This window comes from Taudactylus pleione, unplaced genomic scaffold (assembly GCF_031769625.1).
Source record: "Taudactylus pleione unplaced genomic scaffold, aTauple2 ptg000019l, whole genome shotgun sequence".
Taxonomy (NCBI): Eukaryota; Metazoa; Chordata; class Amphibia; order Anura; family Myobatrachidae; genus Taudactylus; species Taudactylus pleione.
Window position 1 is genome coordinate 6,839,835 of NW_028284421.1, and position 16,530 is coordinate 6,856,364.

The 16,530-nt window shown below is 42.6% G+C and overlaps 1 protein-coding gene across 1 annotated transcript in view; it reads right to left on the reverse strand.

The window, feature by feature from the left end:
* Positions 1–16,530, reverse strand: part of ADAM10 (ADAM metallopeptidase domain 10) — a 215,638-nt gene that overhangs the window by 130,462 nt on the left and 68,646 nt on the right. The window contains exon 2 of the mRNA XM_088445260.1: positions 558–708. Within this exon, the coding sequence (XP_088301386.1) occupies positions 558–708 (151 nt within the window). The remainder of the gene's footprint in view (positions 1–557; positions 709–16,530) is intronic.

Consider the following 16,530-nt stretch of genomic DNA (forward strand, 5'->3'; position numbering starts at 1 on the left):
AATAATAATAATCCAAGTATACAAAAATAATAGTAAAAATAATAATAATCCAAGTATACACAAGTACACTTTGGACAACTAGGTCTATGGACCAGATTCAATTCAAGTACTAGATCAGAATATGTCATGAATCAGCAGAGAACTTTTCATCCACAGATTTCAGCTCAATAATGCTGATATTATGATGCTATTGAAAAAGCATGTTGTGTGTCATGCCCCTGAAAATGAGGGCAACATGAAAAACTGAATCAATGGTACTGCGCCTTATTTACAAGGCACTTCTAAGTTAATAAAATTAGGCCTGTAAATATTAAATAAAAGTAGGATAAATCAAACTTTAATGCTACAGTATTCTCAGCAAACAATATGGCTGGAACGTTTCAAAACAGACAAAAATGGTTGCTCTTTAGAGGCAGATTCTAGTGAGGGATTTTACTTTTTTTTACTTTTTTTTAATTAAGGGAAGGGGAGTTAAAGTAAGACAGAAATTATTGATATGACCAAGTTAAGGAAAGCTTGATCTATTCACCAACTATAACATAAAACTGGATTCTTACCTTCCATGGGCATGAAAATCCAAGTGTACAAATTGCTCCTCATGAGATACTGCTCTCTTGGCACGTTGGTGTTTTTGGTGTAAGGAGTCTGTGTCATAAGACAATCCTTCATAATGCCTGATATAATTATTCAACTTGTTCCCATACTGACCTGAAAAAAGAACAGCAACACATAGGTTTTAGTTAAAATGTAACCTTACAGTATATATAACAAAGTTTGTGGTTATGTGTATATTATAGTAAAGCATTTAAGTAGCTTTTAATTTTCTTACTAGATAAAATGTACACAGGCATACATAAATTTACCCTCAGAAAGGTGGGCAGGTAAATCCAAGGTACCAGAAAAAAAAAATAGAAATTAAAACCATCAGCACTTCAGAGATGGTTTGCTATAAACAATGGTGTGCATTCAGCAGAAGCTTTTGCTGAATACCCACCATTGTTTATAGCAACCAAAATCTGAAGCACAGATTTCTTTTTGTAGATGTATATTAATAAGTTATCACTGCTTGCCTTAAAATGTAAGTGCTCATTGGCAGGGCCCTCCTTCCTTATGTTTCATCCCTTGCAGGATCCTTGCTGTCTATCTCCTAGTCCCTATCAGTAACTCTGATTCTGTGTGCTTGCCCTTCACTGGGTACAGTCTCATAGTATGCTGTACTGCCTTCCCTACCATCGACTCACCTACACTTGCCATCAAGATACAGGCAGTCATCCTACCTTTTGTTTGTCTGCATCATACCTAGTTAATTTGTTTTTACAGAGGTATGTCAACCTAGTGTTACTTAACCACTGTTATGTCAGTTTCACCATTATCAGCGCTGCTTATATCGATGCAAGTTTTATGCTCTCAAGTGCAGTGCACACTTTTTTAATTTTGTAATTAAAATATCAGGGGGCAGATGTACTAAGTGCTGGAAAGTGACAAATTGGAGAGTTATAAACTATCAACCAATCAGCTCCTAACTGTCATTTTTCAAACACCGCCTGTAAAATGATAGTTAGGGGCTGGTAGTTTATCACTATCAAATTTATAAAAATTTTCCACAGCTTAGTACATCTCCCCCCAGGTCAGTTCAGTTTTTAATTTCTGTTATTACAAATCGCAAAAATAGTCATTTGAAATTTAATTATAGGGTTCTTCTCGCTATTTATGAAATATTGCATATATTATTGCATACATTATTATAGCACTAAAAGCGAGGGAAAGAAAAAAACATAGTACTGATCACTCGTAACATTTGAAGGAGCAATAGATTACATTGTTTCCATCAAGTCACAGGATGCAAGCATGAGGAGGATAATGTATTTTGATGTCTGCTTCAGAGGCCTACTTATATTTCATTGTTCATTCAGAGATGCCTGGTGTCAAAGATGGATAGGTGCTTGGAAAATTCCTGTAGCTATAAAAGGGCCATATTTGGGGTCAGCCAATAGTTCATAATATAATCCTTACAGGGATTAATAATGCATTAAATCAACACATTTCGTAATCAATGTTAGAGAAGACCACAGATTAAATTAAATGTATAAAAGTTTGGTTAAACTGTTTATTTTTTTGTTAATGTTATACCCATTTTTATTCAATAAGTACTTATATTTGTCATATTAAATCACATGTAGTAACATTCTGTCCATGTGTTCTTAAAAACAGTAGATGCAGCTTAATTTAAAATAAAAAACATTTTCTTATGCAGGGAGTGGTTTGGTTAACAGTAAAATAAAGAAAAAAAATCCAGATGTGTGTTATACACCTTACAAGAAACACTCCATACACTGGTCACAATACACATAAAAGGGGCGAATTCAAATAAAATGTTACAATGTGCAGCTGCATACATTGCAGGTAATTATGGGAGAAAAACCTAGCTACATTTTTAATTGTACTTCTATAGTGTGCAAGTAATAATGATCAAGCTTCCCTTCACTGATAACCCACATTAAATAAGAACTTTATGACCAATTAAATTTTCTGTAAAGCATTCAGAAGTTTATATGCTATAATTGACATGGTGAGAAGAGATATGGATTCGGAGGATGAAAATTTTTTTTTTTTAATTGGTTATACAATGCGTAAAAACAAAAAGGCAAGAGTTTTGAAAAACCTGGGTTACACAAATGAAAACACCAATACCACCCTACCCCTGTAACCGACAATATTTTAACCGTTAATAGTGCCGTTAACTGGTGAAGAGAATCTTTCAAAAAGTGGTTTCCCTAAGAAAACATCACAAAGTATTTACGACAATATCTTCACTTGGCTAAAGGTAAGAAAACATCAAATAGAAAACCATTTCATAATTTAAAACCGCATTCCTGTGCATCTTTTCACTGACATGCTTACTCAACCTAATGAAATCCTACAGGTTCCTCCTTTTATGTAGTCTTGCACTTGCAAATGTTTATAGTTCAACACTCAAGTGTGTGTAAGCGAGAGGACCAAAATAAAGCTACAAACCCTGTGTTTGCAGGTTATTCGTCTGCACACTGCTCTCCTCAGCATCACACGCACCACAGTCTTTCAGTCAAGACTGAAAAACGCCCCAGAATACCATTTAAATGTAGGATTGTTTCTTCTTCTCTCTAAAGCCAGGTACACACTGGAGTGACCGGCAATCGGTCCGATGTTCAGGGCAATTTGCCTTCACCCTGGACATCTCATGATTTCCGGTACACATTACCAGGTTTAGTGGACAGAAAAATCACCATTTCCATCCTTCTTTAATATGTATGGCGCCAACCAACCACACAAAATCGCAAAGTGGGCATATACACTGCACAATATGCCTGATTGGTCGTTCCGATTTGGCCGAATCGGGCCTATATATCGCTCCAGGGTGTACCCGGCTTTAGCTACCTAGCAGTGTTGTTTTAACTGTTATTGCAAGGGAGCAAAAGGGTTAGTGCATTTTAAATTAAAACGCTTTTAAGCAACAGAAATAAATACACAAACAGACATAATAAAAAAAACATAAGGAGAGCCTGTTTCAATCATACCAAACAAGCACATTTGAAAGGTCCTCTTTAACGGCACCAACTTTGAGGATACCAGGAGACAATCCACCTGGCATAATTTAGAAGATAAAACCCACTCTTCTTTAAGATTGCATTTCCTAGTTCTAGCTACTAAAGAAATCATTGTCCTCAAGGAAGGACATCTGTTGTTTTTTCCCTTATCTTCTTGTAGCTACTTGTTCCTTTGAGAACCCAGTAAACGGATTCTAATGTCCTCTAATCTTTGTCCCTCAGGGTCTGATAGGGCTCCATGTCTTCATTTATCTTTCATGCATGACAGTTTTCTTCATCTGTATACTTTTGTCACTTATTCTCCCCCTCCCCACCCCGAAGTGCTTGAAGTGTTTCTCACTTTCACATTATCTAACTTGAGGTTTTACATATTGGAAGTACTAATGTTTCAAACTGCACATACATGGCTCTCATTAATGTAAATGTATATTAGTTAACGTGCTTTAATTCCTGTTATTGGTCAGCACAGAAAAATAAAGATCTCTGAAATGTACAGAATTGCATTTATTCTGTGTATTGAATACAATTCTGACCCACTATGATTAGAATGGAAAAAATAAAAAATGACCATCTAAAACAGGAGTGGAGAAATTTTTTTCTGCCGAGGGCCTTTTTGATATATATAACATAATTTGCGGGCCTGGTGCAGGACACGCCCCCTCCGTGTGACATCACACAGGGGCGGGGTCAAAACAGCCAGTGATTACAGCAATGCCCAGGGCATCCTGAGGGTGCTCCAGGGAGCTGTAAGCGCAGCGTTGTGACCGTCTGAAGCGTCCTAAGAATGCTCCAGGTGGTATTGTTGCATAGATTCTGGCTGCAGGGTGCCATTCTAGGCACCCTTCAAGCCAGATGAGGCTAGCAGAAAAAAGCTCAGAGGGCCAGACCAAATAATTCCAGGGGCCTTATATGGCCCCCGGGCCTGAGGTTCCTCATCCCTGATCTAAAACAACATAAGAGTAAGGTCACACTACATACTAAATGAGAGGGCTTACAGTACACTTTAAGCCAGGGTTTCCCAAACTATGTCCTCAAAGCACCCTAACAGTCCAGGTTTTAAGTAGTACCTTTGGTTCAAAGTAACAATAGCCAAAACCTTATCAAAACTTCAATAGCATGAGGTTAAAGAATTTCTCGTAAGAAATAGATTTGTTTTCTGGCATACCTGGTAAAACAACAGTTATTGAACATAACAATCGCTGAACCAGGGGTTAAGGACAGAAAACCAGAAGCCCAAAGGGAATCTGCATCTAAAGAAATGTAATAAAAAATGAGTTGAACATAATTTAAGAGTCACATAGTGTACTCATTCTGAAGCGTGACGGGAGTTTACGCTGCTGCAATGGTTTGCGTTTATTGAATAGTGTCTCTAAGATTGATGCCAACCCTCGTGTGGAGGAACTTAATGACAGGCTGGAAATAGCACAGTAATTACTCTAGACTTAACCAAAAGATACTGGCAAGTGCCGCTGACTGACAATGCAAAAAGAACAGACATTTTTCTGTACCAGAGAATCTGCTCCAAAATAAAAAAATTGTTGCCATATGGGTTATATGGGGCACCCGCCACCTTTCAGAGGATAATGGATACAATTTTAAGGCCTTCTAGACATGCTGCTGCTTATCTCGATTGTCGAAGCTGAATAATTGGCTAAGACAAGTTCAGGTTAAAATTTAATCGTGGCGATGCCTTCTTGCGACTGGCCGCAAGACGCCATCTTGAAAATGAGATCGCAAGACGCCATTTTGCGAATGGCCGCCTGAGCGCCATTTTAGATAAACTCACATTTTAGTACATGTGGCGATAATACTAATAGCACCATGCGATTGCATTTTTCATCATTTCCCATACGCACATTAATACATACAATAGCGCTGTTAACTAGTCGCATATTAGCGAACGCATAGGACTTTGTTTGAAACTGCTGTTTTATTAGCTTTATGCGCATGCATCTGCCCCAAGTTAACTAGCGTCCTCATATCAAACCCTGGATACCCACACATTACATATTCACACATAAGGTTCAATAAGCTCTAAAGTATATGATTTAAGTTGGTTCAGTTAGTTTAAATGCTGAGAAATAAAGATATTTGATAACTAAGGTATTATACATGCTAAACAAGTCATGTTTGGAGTTGTACTGATGCGTATCCTTTTTACAGTATTCCGGTGTTATCGGTGGGAAGATCGCATCATGCATTCCCGAGTTATGGATCACAGAGCCTACAAGCAACAAAATGTATATTTTAGAAACAACTGTTAGGATGATACAGGAGGCGTGAAGAGGAAGACCCCCAGTTGTTAGAGGCAGGGAGAGTCTGTTTGAACCAGCCTGTTAAATGTGCTGTAACAGCTTCACCCCTGAGAACCAATGATATCAGTAACAGACTTCCCTATTGTCCTGTTTATTCTGGGGGGTATAAATATGAGTGCACGAACGCTGGTTCTGAGTCTTCGTGCTGAATGCTGAATGACGAGGGGTCTCTTGCTGATGCCTATCTCCAGGTCCGGAAGCGCCTGCGTATGTATACTGTACTTGGGTCTGTATAATTTCCTTTTGCGCCTAAATTGTGTCTTGATCAATTGCGTGTAACTGTCTGAACTTTTACCTGAATATCACTTGTGCTTTGGAACCACAGATTCCACATCTAAGTCTATATTAATGGTGTGACTGCGTACGCAAATTAGCGTCATCCTTCGAAGGTATAGGCAGGACATTAGAAGGTATAGGAAGGTGTGTATAAAGGTTCTGATCCAGTATCGTTACGATGATGTAGACATCTATAGTACTGATTGGCATTCCACTAAGGTACAAGAAGTGTTGAACTTCAACCCTGAGGCAGGATTGACAGCCAAGCCCACAATAATGTTGCTTACGGATGGTAGAGGTGAAATATCTAAAGGTGCATATCCACTACACGAGTGTAGAACAACTGTACGATTACTACATCGTAATCGTTCATCATATTGTACAGTGGATATTGTGCCCACACTGAACGATATGTCGCTCAGTGCAGGCACCCTCCCTCATCCCCGAACATACACAACCTGTCGATATCGGCAGGTTGCCCTGCATGTTCAGGCGATGACAGATGCAAACAATGACCAGCGGGAGCGTGCATCGCTGGTCGTTGTTGGCATATTCACTGCACGATTAATGAACGATTGAAGGATAACGAGGTTGTAATCATTCATTTTTATCGTGTAGTGGATATGAGCCTTTAAAAACACTATACCACAGGCAGAAGTTTGCTAAAACGTAAACTTAATAACATTTAGGCAATAGAAAATTGCTCACAACCCCTAAATAAGAAGCAGGTGAGATCTTCCTTAGGAATTACAGAGTATCATAGAAGACTAGCAAACCGCCCCAGCTTTACACAGGAATAATTTTGAAATTACAGTGATAGTGTTTTGTTATCCGAGGTCTAATAAGATTGCCTTGTAGACAACATTAGTCATTTTTCCTCCTGAAGTCTACACAAAGAGATTTAGTTTTGATGTGACACGCAAAAGGGCCACAAAAAGTTGTCCATGAGAAAAACAGTCTCCACTTAGCTCAACTCCAGCCATGTTAAGTGTCTGTCCCTGTGCTTTATTTGTCATGCCAAATCAGACTACCGGGAATTGGACTCATTTGAAATGAAAGAATAGTTTTCACATAAATGAAACAGGAACGGTAAAAAAAAAAAAAAGGGAAAAACAAATTTTGTATTAGTAAACATAAATTTTTCTGGATAAACCAGATAATACATATCACTCTCTACATGGTATAAAATAAAAGTCCATCATCAATGGTTTAGGCTGCGCAAGTCAAGAAAGTTCTGCCTAAACCATTTTCATTGACTTACTTCACATACATTAATGTTTCATACACCTAAGCCTTCCTCGACAAATGCTCTTAACAGTGAAACTGCATCAAAATCGTTCCAGTGGTTCCCGAGATTAGCCCGAACAGATGCCCACCAGGGACTTTATTTTATACTATGTATAGATTTATACTGAGATTTGCCACCATTGCTGTCTATTTGACTGACCTTACCAAGGGGAAACAGTCAGTTATAGTTAAGTGGAATACTGAGGCAGAAAAGGCTTTATGGCATTAAAAGCAGTTTTTAGGACATCGGATTTTAAAAAGGAATTTGTGTTGTACAGTCAGATGCATCGGATGTAGAGATGCAGTAGGAGCTGTTCTGTCTCAAATAAGATGTTGGTCTTTATCATCTTTGTTCTAAGTAGAAAACAATATGCAGTTGACCAATTTTGTACGCCACTGTAGAAAAAGCATTGGCAATTAAGTGGTAGTGTTCCCGCTAGGCTGTTTCAGCGCTGCTCCCTGCCTTTATGGGGGCCCACTGCTGATCACAGCTTAACTCCTGTGGGCCCTGAGGCATCCCGTCTCCTGCAGTGTCTCCACCTGTTCTTCCATGGGCGATAAAACATTTTTTAGAAACCTTCAGTCCTATTGAGATGAGTGGAAGACAGACAGACTTCGGGATAGACTTACTAAAGCTTCTCAAACAGACAAGTGGTGATGTTGCCCATAGCAACCAGATTCTAGCTATCATTTCTCTATTGCATTCTAGAATATGATGCACAGACTCTGATTGGTTGCTATGGGCAACATCACCACATGTCTGTTTGAGACGCTTTAGTAAATATACCCCTTAGCCTCTGTGGTGTCACAAGTCTCATCTTATGAATGGTGGACAATCCAAAAAAGCGCAAGTGAAAAAGTTAACCCTAATGTATTTCCCATTGAACAACTGCTGACTGGTCAAGCATCTTCAGCTAGTGTAGAAAGATTTTTTTCTTCTTTTGGTTAAGTTCATTAGAAGCTTCGAAACAGACTGAGAACTGAAAACGCCACTAAACTAGTGTTTTTATTCAAAATGTTTAATGCCAATTTCCAGTTCTCATGCTTAACTCTTTTTTTTTTTATGTTTGTGTTTATCTGAAAAAAGTGCTTTTATATGTTTTAATTATGTTTAGTCTAAAACTGGTCTTATTGAAAGATGTCAAATAAATCATATGAAACCCTAACTTTGTATTGTTAAACGCAACATTTCTAATACAGGTTGAGTCTCCCATATCCGAAATGCTCGAGACCAGGAGCATTTTGGATTTTGGATTATTCCGGTTTTCGGAATACCTGGGGGGGGCCCGGCGGGTGGGTCCGGAAGGTGTTGCGGTGGTCCGGCGTGTGCTAAAGATGTTGCGCGGGTGTTGCGGTGGTCCGGCGAGTGCTACAGGTGTCCGGCGGGTTTCGTGAGGGGTCCAGTGACTGAGGCGGAAGGGTCCGGCAGGTAAGGTGGAAGGGTACGGCGGGTGCTGCGGCTGTCACGAGGGTCCGGCGGCTGCTGTTGGGGGTCCGGAGGGTGATGCAGGGGGTGGCCTGGCGTGTGGACCACGCTCAGGTCGCTAGTCATTGGCCGCTGATACTAGTGACGTCATGACGTCAGGTCACTTCGTGACGTCACATATGCACCGAAATATTCAGGTTTTTGGAATATTTCGGTTTTTTGAATAACGGATATGGGAGACTCAACATGTACATGACAAAAGTATATAACAGCAAATATTAATCCCTGTTTACTTACAGACCGTGAAGTTACATGTTAAAAAACAACCTCTTTTGCGAAGGATCAGAACCACATTAATAAATTAATTTCCTGATAAGGCCATACTCATAAATGCAGCCTATGGAGGGTCTTAATAAATATATAAAAAGTTACCAGTTAAGAAATTATCTGGCATCTCAAAAGTTTATGTGCATTAAAACATTCCTGTTATATTACTAAAGAGGGGATTCAATTGCTTTTTGGCACTAACAGCTCGTTGGAAGCTCTTCAGTTGTTTGTACCTTTGGAAGCGACTGCCTCGGGCGCACATTACTTATCGATGATTTCTGCTTGCAACATCCTAAAGGTGCGAGCTGAAATCCAAAGTAAAGCTTTTCAGCGCTTTATTGCGCCTGGCTTTTGGACGGCATTTGTAGCTTACACCCTGCATTTTGGGCGTGACATCCGCTATAAGTAATGGCCGTCCACGCCACTCACACTCAGCGGCAAATTCATTTTAATATCGCCCACCACTTTAGCCAGGAGCTGTGGGTGGAAGAAAACAACTGAATTTCCACCTAAGTGCTTTTCGGGATGTAATTCTTACATAAAATAAGCATTTAACCCAACTGCAAGTAGGGAGAAAAAAAAAAAAATACCTTTGCTGCATTCACAATTATTTTTTATTTTTTTGAGTTTTGAACATGACTCTGTAAATTCCTTTTTCCTCCTCTGCAAATACTTCTAAACAAAGGGCGCAGCTGAGTACAGGATTCCTCACTTTCCCACAGGGAATAAAACTGGCAGATTTGTAGAATCAAACAAATATATTCTTTTTGCACAAAGTGAACTGTAAGCCTCACTCTGCTAAAAGGTAACATTATCCTTGATCAACTGTGTCATAACATAATTCTTACTACTAAGGGAAACAATGGCAAATGGTATTACCATAGCAAAGGAGAACTATCAGGACAGTCTATTACTGTGCAAAACACTTGATAATAGAAGATAAAAAGGCTGTACATACAAAAACCATAACCTATAAAATGAAGGGGCAACTAAAAAAAAAAATCATAACAAAAATCAGGTTATCAAAATAGAACCAGACCAAGGGAACCAATGAAAGCCAACCATTGCCTTGTTTTAGTCAGAAAATGACATTATTATCCAGTAACGCAATACATATTACCCAATAGGTTTTACCCATAGAGTGATGATAAAAATGGTGGACATGGAAGTTGTTTCTTCCATTATGAAAATAAAACCATAACGTAGTAGCCTAGATTTTTAGGGGCAAGGGCAAGAAAAATATCCAGATCAGTGTTCTCCACAGAAAATTTTTCCAGCCGGGTGGCATCAAGAAGTAGACGGGTGGAAACCTTCGCTATAATAAAATGTTTTGAACCCTGACCATGATTTAAACTTGAAATAACATTTTATATATTAATTTCCTCTTCTTATTAGAGGCTCAGTCGTCTGATTATGAAAAAGCTGCAGAGTCTGTAGGATCTGGTCCTTTTTATACAGATACTGTCCCCACTTGCAGGCTCCCAAAGTGCCGGGTGGTAGGCTGTTTCTTGCTGAGTGGTGCACCCGTAAAAAACAGCCTGGGGAGGACATTGCAAATATTGTCCATGCTAAAAGAATCATATAGTCTTAAATGTTCCCAACACTCACTAGAGTGGAGAATTTCAGTAAAAGACTGATGCTGTGTGCACAAGTATTCTAGCCTTTAATTTTACCATTAAATATAGCAACAAAGGGGGTCTCAGTGGCCTCTTAGCACTGGCATCTCTAGTTCTGGGCTGGATTTATTCCAGGCCTTAGGAGCTAATTCACCATTGCAAGTATGTGCAATGCTGAATGTAGATTCCCGATTATCAGTAATCTGCTAGTGCGCAGGACCTGTTCTGCAAATGTGCAGAGCGGGTCCTGTGTGATCGCTCGCAGTCCCTGCTATACCTCTGCCTGATTGACAGGAAGAGGCATTTAAGGGGCAGTGCGGGGGCAGTCGGAGTTCCCGGAAACAGGGGCGTGTCAGCCGGCGGGAGTAGCAAGGCCAGTGGTCTGTGTCCGCAGATGCACTTTCCTGGCCTCGCAACACGAGCCAGTCTGAGTAAGCTGAGGCTTACACAGCTGTCCGGCGGCCTGGCGCATCCACTATCACGTCGCGATGGTGATCCCAAGCCTGTGACCTCTGTCGCAATGCAGGGATCGCAAATGCAGCAGGGGCTGTCATACACCACCTGCTGCATTTGCATATTAGCAAGGACGTAATTGCAAAGCTGCCTGCCTGCAGCTTTGCAATTCTGTCCTAAGCTGAATCACTCCCTTAATCTATTCTTCAAGCTACACCTTCAAACCAAATTCGGCTTCAAAATGATCATGGCCAGAAACAGAAGCACAACCCTGCAGAGAGAACCATTCAACAGAACCAATCTGGCAGTGTTGTAATCTCCCTGGATAAATCAAACCACAGGTAACTGAAAACTAGATTTACCTATACAGTCACAGGTATTCTGTCGCCAAGCCCCCAAGTAACTAAATCTGTGTCCAAAATGAGTGGGTCTGGTAACTTTGAACAACTAAAGCCTAAAGTATGGGTACACATTAGATGACTTGCAAACAATGCAATATTGTCAATGATTTCCCTTGAACTCCCAGACAAATGATATAGAGCTGGGGTGTCCAACCTTTCACCTTCCCTGGGCCACATTAGAAGATGAAAACTTGGTTTGGGCCGCACATAAAATAAAATAACAGTAACGTAGTAGTAGTCCCCCCCTTGTAGTGCCCCCAGTAGTAGTAGTCCCCCCCTTGTATTGCCCCCAGTAGTAGTAGTCCCCCCCTTGTATTGCCCCCACAGAAATCCCCCCCCCACTGGTAGTGCCCCCATAGTAATCCCCCCCACCACCCCCTTGGTACTGCCCCCATAGTAATCCCCCCCCCACCCCCTTGGTAGTGCCCCCATAGTAATCCCCCCCCCCACCCCCTTGGTAGTGCCCCCATAGTAATCCCCCCCCCACCCCCTTGGTAGTGCCCCCATAGTAATCCCCCCCCCACCCCCTTGGTAGTGCCCCCATAGTAATCCCCCCCCCCCCTTGGTAGTGCCCCCATAGTAATCCCCCCCCCCCTTGGTAGTGCCCCCATTGTAATCCCCCCCCCCCTTGGTAGTGCCCCCATTGTAATCCCCCCCCCCCTTGGTAGTGCCCCCATAGTAATCCCCCCCCCCTTGGTAGTGCCCCCATAGTAATCCCCCCCCCCCCTTGGTTGTGCCCCCATAGTAATCCCCACCCCCCCCCTTGGTTGTGCCCCCATAGTAATCCCCACCCCCCCCTTGGTTGTGCCCCCATAGTAATCCCCACCCCCCCCCTTGGTTGTGCCCCCATAGTAATCCCCCCCCCCCCTTGGTTGTGCCCCCATAGTAATCCCCCCCCCCCTTGGTAGTGCCCCCATAGTAATCCCCCCCCCTTGGTAGTGCCCCCACAGTAATCCCCCCCTTGGTAGTGCCCCCACAGTAATCCCCCCCCTTGGTAGTGCCCCCACAGTATCCCCCCCACAGTAACCCCCCCCTTGGTAGTGCCCCCACAGTAATCCCCCCCCTAGTAGAGAGAGACTTAATAAAAAAAAAAAAAAAAACACTTACCTGAAACTCACGCTCCTGGTCCCGACGCTTCCACCGGCTCCTCTGGCCGCTTTGCATTATGGGAGAGACGTCGTCATGACGACGGCTCTCCCATTACCCACTGCGGGAGCCGGAAGATGGCCCCCGCAGTGGGAGCAGCGGCAGCCGCTGAGAGTCTGACAGACTCTCAGCGGCTGCTGATTACAGCAAACACAAAGCTGCCGGCTCCGGCGGCTGTGTGTTTGTGCTGTGTAGCGCTGACCGAATACCGTCCGGTCAGCGCTACACACGCGGTGCAGTCTGTGTCACAGTGACACAGACTGCACCGGCCCGCGGCCCGCATGATGCTGCGGCCCGTGGGGCACATGGCACCCTGCCCAGCCCGCCACTGGTGATTACGTTGGCGGCACAGTGAATGAAGGAGAGCGTGGGGGCGTGGTCTGGGGGCGCCGGGACCACAGTGAGCAATCCCGGAACAGCGGGACATATCGTGAATGTCCCGCTGAATCCGGGACACTTGAGAGGTATGCGGGCCGCATTACGAGCCGACCTGGGCCGCATGCGGTCCGCGGGCCACGGGTTGGACAAGCCTGATATAGAGCATACACCCTGTGCAATCTTACCAACAATCAAATAAATATATTGTGCGTTGTTAATGATTTCCAAATCGTTAGATCGTTAACAATATATAATTTGCTGTACTAAACACCTGACAACCATCTTAAAGATATCTGCAAATTTAAATAGGGGGCTGTACTATTGACACAGATGCATGCACAGATCAGTGAGATTCGTGCATGTATCTGTGTGTAAAAAGAAAACTGTTAAATTTAAAAAAAAAAAAAAAAAATTATGTGGGGTCCACCCTCTCACCAAACCGCACCAGACTTCTCAGAGCCAGCCCTGGTTGTTTAAATACGGGGGACAACAAACATAGGATCCCCTGTTTTTAGCACAGCCAGCACTGGGTTCAGTGAGCAGAGTCTGGTTTGGGAAATACAGGGGACAATGAGTTGGGGTCCCCTGTATTTTCCATAACCAGCACCAGATTTTATTCACAGTCACCAGGCCAGGGATCCTATGGGAGGTGGGGACCCCATCCAATAAAGGGGTCCCCTTCTCCAGGGCACCCAATGCCTGGGCTGATATCCCAGGGCTATCCCCAGCACCCCTGGCCGGTGGGTGTCAGGTTGATTGCGTAAATGTGTGTGTAAAAAAATAGATTAACTAATATTGTCTTTTGCTGGAGAACTAGAGGTTCCAGAAGGCCTCCCCCACATGCTGGTACTTAGAGAACCACAAGTACCAGCATGCATAGCATTAAGGGCCCGCTGGTACCTGTAGTTCACCTGCAAAAGAAATATTAAAATAACCACAACACACACTCTTGCGAAAGAACTTATTAAAACATAAGAGCTATAACGATACGATATAACATATAACTATACAACATAAAACATAAAAACATACATACACACACTCACACATATTCACCTACAATCTCTGGACACGTCCTCTTCTCCATGTAGGCATCCACCGTCTTCTTAAAACAAAGAAAACGCCAAGGCACTTCTCTCAGCCAATGAACGCTCAGCCCAGTCTTTTCTAAGAGAAATGCCACGGCTGTGGCTACAGGGATTCTAGGTGAGTATGCGTGAATGTAAGTGTGCATGTAGGTTTTAATAAAAATTATACTGTCATGGTGTGTCTTGTGTTTATTTTACATATGAACTATAGGTACTAGTGGGCTCTTAATGCCACGCAAGCTGGTACTTGTGGTTCTCCAAGTACCAGCATGCAGGGGAGGTTTGCTGGGACCTGTAGTTCTCCAGCAAGAGACAAATACTATTACATCTTACACACCACACTATACACAATCAACCCAGACACCCCCCACCCGGCCAGGGGTGCTGGGGACAGCCCCGGGCTATCAGCCCAGGCCTGGGGTGCCCTGGAGAGGGGGACCCCTTTATTGGGGGGGGGACTCCACCTCCCCAGGGACCCCCAGTCTGGGCTGACTAGCGGTCAGGTGTAATGCTTTTTGTCTGGGGGGAGTCTGTGAAAGGGTTCCCCTGGCTGTGGCATTACACCCCTGCTAGAAAGAGTCTGATGCTGGTTATGGAAAATACAGGGGACCTCTACTAATTTTGTGCCCTGTAAATTGAAAACCAGGACCGGCTCAGTGAGCCCAGTTCTGGTTGTGCAAAATACAGGGGACCCTTACGTCTTTTGTCCTCTGTATTTAATCAACCAGGACTGGCTCTGATCTCACTGATCTGTGCATGCATCTGTATCTGAAGCAGATCTGGGAGGGGAGTGTATGAGAATGCCTGTCAAATGATGGCTGCATCGTCCAGGTCTGAACAACAGATTGTTCGTTGTTCGGTAGTGCGTACACACTGCAGGATAAGAGGGAATCGTTAACGAGATTGACATCTTCCATCATGTACAGAAGATCTTAAGATGCGACCAACGACCCACGGGAACGCGCATTGGGCTCGTGATAGAGTGTAAACACTGACGATCTGAACGATTTGTCGTTCGATGCATCGGAATCATCCAAATCGCTCAAGATATTGTCTACTGTGTAGGGGCCTTAACAATACAATCAAGATGAAGATCAAACACACTGGCAGCTACTGCCTATTGGACAACAAGATGTTCAGGCTGTTTTTTCTAGACATTGAACTGATCTTAGTTTGGTTTAGGACAAAATGATTTATTTCATCAAAGATTTGGTGCCATCTTCTTCCAAAAGTTACTTCCTCAAACACTGAATGGGGGACAGCTCCTTTCCTGGTGCAAGTGGGGTTTAAAAGAACTGTGTTACCATCCTCAAAGTATACTAAAACCACATATACATCTGAGGACTAGACAAAAAAAAAAAAAAAAACACTACTGGTGGAGCAGCACACACACCAGGAGTGAGGTCAAGTCAGACACTAGTCCCAAATGGAGCCATATAACAAAGAAACATCATAGATCTGCAGAAGGCTAGGGCAAAACGAAACAAAGACTTGTCTGGACAGAAAGTTCTATCTCATCATTCATGGGCACTCTATTCTTTCAGTGGCATTTTTAAAAGCAGCCAGCAAGTAGAATTCCTCCCCCATACACAGGCAGTTAAACCCACTTGATATATTAAGACAGAAAAGAAGAAGGGAAGAGAAATTACAAGCTCTGCAAAACCTCAGAACAAAAGGAAATTGCCAGCAGCCCTCACAGACAGCATGGAAGCCTACACCTAGAGATGGGAAGGCATTTCTTAGCTGTGCGATTCCAGTACTTTCAGAGTGACCAATTGTTAACTCTGTGCATTAGATAGATATAGATAGGATACACACACAGTATATATAGATAATATCTATATCCATCTCTAAAGCTGCGTACATACACGTTCAGATAAAGTGAGCGATTTAAACGATAATGATAAGGATCTTATCGTTGAAATCTGTCACTTTAATGCCACTCAAACGACCAAACGATGGTCGAGGCGCGGGCATGAATGGTCGTGATTAACCATCATCCGGGCAAACTGGCATACATGGTCGATTAGACCATGTTAGCCTGTTTACTATAGGGACCGGCGATCGTTAATCGCGGGTCGTTATAGGTTAATGCATGTGTTGGATGTTCAATAACGATCATTCAACACATGCAGAACAAAAAGATAACTATCATTATCGTTATCTGATCTTCGCTGTGTCTGACCGTGTGTACGCACCTTAACTCTATATAAAAGTAAACAGTGGTGATCTT